The sequence below is a fragment of the Crocuta crocuta genome, unplaced genomic scaffold (genome assembly GCF_008692635.1).
Source record: "Crocuta crocuta isolate KB4526 unplaced genomic scaffold, BGI_CrCroc_1.0 scaffold50, whole genome shotgun sequence".
Taxonomy (NCBI): domain Eukaryota; kingdom Metazoa; phylum Chordata; class Mammalia; order Carnivora; family Hyaenidae; genus Crocuta; species Crocuta crocuta.
Genome location: NW_027527428.1, coordinates 5,898,144 through 5,902,285, shown reverse-complemented (window position 1 = coordinate 5,902,285; position 4,142 = coordinate 5,898,144). Strand labels below are relative to the sequence as shown.

General features: G+C 58.0%; 1 protein-coding gene across 1 annotated transcript in view; it reads right to left on the bottom strand.

Moving 5' to 3' along the window:
• ENPP7 (ectonucleotide pyrophosphatase/phosphodiesterase 7) overlaps window positions 1-4,142 on the bottom strand; it is a 12,898-nt gene that overhangs the window by 1,159 nt on the left and 7,597 nt on the right. Inside the window, exons 6-8 of the mRNA XM_077756370.1 lie at window positions 3,885-4,073; window positions 2,923-3,003; window positions 2,078-2,135 (exon numbers count right to left, since the gene is read on the bottom strand). Coding sequence (XP_077612496.1) covers window positions 2,078-2,135; window positions 2,923-3,003; window positions 3,885-4,073 — 328 coding nt within the window. The remainder of the gene's footprint in view (window positions 1-2,077; window positions 2,136-2,922; window positions 3,004-3,884; window positions 4,074-4,142) is intronic.

The following is a 4,142-nucleotide window of genomic DNA, read 5'->3' as shown; positions in this document are numbered from 1 at the left end:
GCCCGTTCTAACGGTGGCCTGGGCCGCGTCACCGGCACGGTTGTCTGGGTTTATGACTGGCTCCTGTTGGGTCCCGGCGATGGCCAAAGGGAGCGCCCCTCCCCCCACCCGCCCCCAAGCCTGTGACACAGGCTCCTGCGTGGGGAGCAGAGGATCGGGGCCAGCAGCTCACTTCGCCAGCGAGTTCTAGCAAAGGAGGGAGAGGGCGGCCCGGCCCTTCCAGACCCAACTGGAACTCTCTGTGCCCTCCTCCCACCTTCGCTCAGGGCCAGCCAGCCAATGAGCTGCCGCAGTTCCAACCCTGTGTTACCCGCGGAGGTTGGGCTAGACCAGCTTCTATTCATTCATTCATTCATTCATTCATTCATTCATTCATTCATTCATGACCCTCATTACTGCAGCCGTTCTCAAGTGCGGTGGGGAGGCCAGCAGCAAGAGAATGACCCAGTAACTAGTCAGAAATGCAAATTCTCAGGCCCACCCGCTCCAGACCTGCGATCCAGAAATGCGTGTGTGTTCACAGGCTCACCAGCAGTGTCTGATCTAACAAAGCGCTTCTGAGGCACGCTTGAATTTGAAAACCGCTGATCCAGGGTGGCCTACGTGCTCAGCGTGCGGCTACACGATCCCTTCCCTCATGGGATCCTAGAACAAACCTGATTTGGGAAGTTCTACTTCGGGGCGCCTGGGGGGCTCGGTTAAGCGTCTGACTTCGACTCAGGTCATGATCTCTCGGTACTTGGGTTCGAGCCCCGCGTCGGGCTCTGTGCTGACAGCTCAGATTCTGGAGCCTGTTTCAGATTCTGGGTCTCCCTCTCTCTCTGACCCTCCCCTGTTCACTCTGTGTCTCTCTGAGAAATAAATAAAACATTTTAAAAATTAAAAAAAAAAAAAGAAAGTTCTACTTCTCTGGGCTACCTGCATTCACTTGGGGCTCCCTCTAAAATGGGCAGAAACCAGGGGCGCCTGGGTGGCTTAGTCAGTTAAGCATCCGACTTTCNTACTCTGGCCACACCCCCAAGGTTGACCGGCTATTTCAGAGGAGCATGAGGAGAAGCAGGAGGAACGGGAGGCTCTGAATTCCTGGTTCAGAAGCCCCTGGAGAAAGGCTTCAAGGGGTGTCGAAGAGCCCAAGAGCGCCGCCTCCTGGTGACAGCATGCGGGGCTGGCTCTAAGGGGGAGGCCTCCTGACAAAGGGGACTTTCACTGTCCCAATCTGTCACTCATGAACTGGGCAGTCAGTGCTTGGGTGCTTCACCCATTACTGCCAGCACCCGGCCTGGCTAAATTCAACAAAGGCTTTGAGCTGACAGGTGTATGCGAATGAATGGTGTGTCCGTGACAGTCCTCAGCCACCCGCATGTGGCTCAGATTTGTCTCAGCTGGGCTTTCCTCCCCACTCTTTTAGTTGGGCTGATAGTGAAATGAACTTTGCACAGTGAATTACAATGTCTTTGGACACCAGACACGGAGGCGGTGGGTTGGGGAGAGACTGAGTGCTGCCTTCCAGAAGCTTCCTGGGCTGACCCCGTGTGGGAAGGGGGAGCCAGCAGGTGAGAGCATGGATGATCTCCAGGAGGTTTGCCTCTGGCTTCCCCTTCCTTTATCATTTATACATTTTGTCATGTCCACCAGCCACCTGCGCTATTATGTAGTCAAGACATTCCCCTTAAATCCAAGTGCCTGGGTGGCTCAGTTGGTTGAGCATCCAACCTTGGCTCAGGTCATGATCTCACAGTTTGTGAGTTTGAGCCCCACGTCAGGGTCTGTGCTGACAGCTCAGAGCCCAGAGCCTGCTTCCGATTCTGTCTCCCTCTCTCTGCCCCTCCCCTGCTCTCTCTCTCCCTCTCTCTCTCTCAAAAATAAAGATTAAAAAACTGTATTAATAAAAAAGATACCTCCCTTAAATCAACTCATCCCTTTTTACTGAAGTTAATTTTAAAAAGGAAAATTGTAAAATACCAGACATAAATGGAAAATCAGTAGCTCTCACCCCAAACTGAAGGCGATCACAAAAACAAAGACGTTGCAAATAAAACTGCTGCGTTGTCCTCCATGGCTCTGAGCCTGGCCCCACTCTGTGCTGCGGCAGCAGCGAGGAGCTTAAAGGCTCCGTGTCCCTGGCCCGAAACTTTCTGCGAGAGAGACGAGAAGGCTTGGAGGTGAACTGGACAGAGAGCGGCTGCGACTTCCTCAGGGTGCCGTTGCCTGTGGCTTCACGCAGTCCTGAAGCCTAACTCGCGGGCCTTCTGGGGCCGGGCCGGCTCTCAGCACGTTGCTAACAGCAGGCTAACTGACACCCAACCCAACGATCAGGTGTAATCATTAGGACCAGCCTATGAAACAGAGACTATCGTTCCTGATTTTGCAGTGGGGACACGGCCCAGAGGCCAACAACTGGTCCGGAGTGGCCCAGCATTGCGTTAGCGTGTCCGAGCAGGGGAGCTGGGTTGGGGCCTGCAACCCGCCACGCCGTGCGGCGGGGTCCCCTGCACGCGTTCCACCCCTCACCGCTGCACCAATGAGAGATTTAGCCTCACAGCACGGAGCCCTGGTCATTTTTCTTTCTTTTCTCTTTGAGGAAGTCGGTCGAACGATTCGCAGAGTCTCTGTCGGCCCCTCCTCTGCAAAGCAGGCCGGGCTGGGCAGCCGCGGTGACGGGGGGCTCTCAGAGGAAGGCCGGCTGTCCGGGAGACCCGCGGGTCACGGTGGTCACCCCGGCACCCCAGACACTCGCTGCTCCGCAGCTGAATGCACGTGGGCCCCCCCGCCTGGCCCCCTCTGGCCAGATGGGCAGACTCCCCAGAGCCGCGACGGGATTGGGGCCTGTGCGGAGTCACAAGCTGGCGTGGGCAGGTGGGCTGGTCTGGGTGGCCCAGGCTAGGCTGCCATGGGGCCGGGGCACTCCTTCTGGGGACTTACTGGACCCAGGGCAGGCCCAGGGACGAAGGGCCTGTAAGGCCAGGGCGGGACTCCGGCTGCTGAGGGGGGTTGGGATGGGTCCTGGAGATGGAGGCGGAGATCAGGTCACAGGTAGATGAGCCCCAGGGGAGAGGGGGACTCGCAGGCAAGGAACCGTAGGGTCTCACATGTTCCAGCTGGGTTTGTTTCCGGGCCAGCGCTTCCCACCAGTCTTACGGAGCCCACGGCGTTGGCCTGTGGGCCCCTGTCTCAGAGCCTTCTCCCAGGGCCGAGCTCAGGGAAGCCTGCATCTCCTTGACCCCCATGTTTTCCCATGAGGACACCAGGCTGGGGATGGTCAGCCCTGCCCCAAGGTCCCAACGTGGGTGTGGGGGTGGCTGGAGGAGGAGGTGCTGCCAGTCCAAAGCCCTGCTCTTTAAAACTTTTTTTTTTAAGTTTATTTATTTTTGAGAGAGACAGAGCACCAGCAGGGGAGGGTCAGAGAGAGGGAGACACAGAATCCAAAGCAGGCTCCAGGCTCCGAGCTGTCAGCACAGAGCCCAACGCGGGGCTTGAACCCACGAACCGTGAGATCATGACCTGAGCCGAAGTCAGATCCTTAACCGACTGAGCCCCCCAGGCGCCCCTAACACGGGTTTTGAATTCTTGGTCCTGAAACGCTTTGGTGTTCACAGTGTGCACCCCTTCCTGCTCCTGGCCTGGCCCCCAGCCAGGTCTCTGGAGCCTGCAGGGCCTCCCTCTTCTTGGGAATACTTTACGGGGTATGTTTATGGGCAGATGTGCACGCGAGTGTGCGCACACACGTACACACGCACACATACTCTCCCCCCTCCCCACGCCCTCCGTGGGGATCTACTATCTGCAATGTTTTCACGTTTTAAAATTATTTTTTTTTTATTTTTTGGCTGAACGACGGCGTGGCTCAGGGATCCTGTCAGTTCACAAGAGCCCCCGCCCCCCACCCTTCGGACCAGCTCTCCTCCGCAAGAGCGAGCGGGGCCGGGGCGGGGGCGGCTGTCAGCACCGCGCGCGGGGAAAGCCCGGCGGCCTTCGGAGCAAAGCCCACGTTGGCTACTGTGACTGTAGAGGCCAGGATGTCCTTCGTGCCCCCCTGGGGCAGGGGCCGGCGGGGACCGTCCCCGCCACCCACCCTGCGACCCCAGTGGAAGCTGCCATCAGGTCCCGGGGTCCGTCTGAGCCCCGAGGCCGGACCTTCCCGC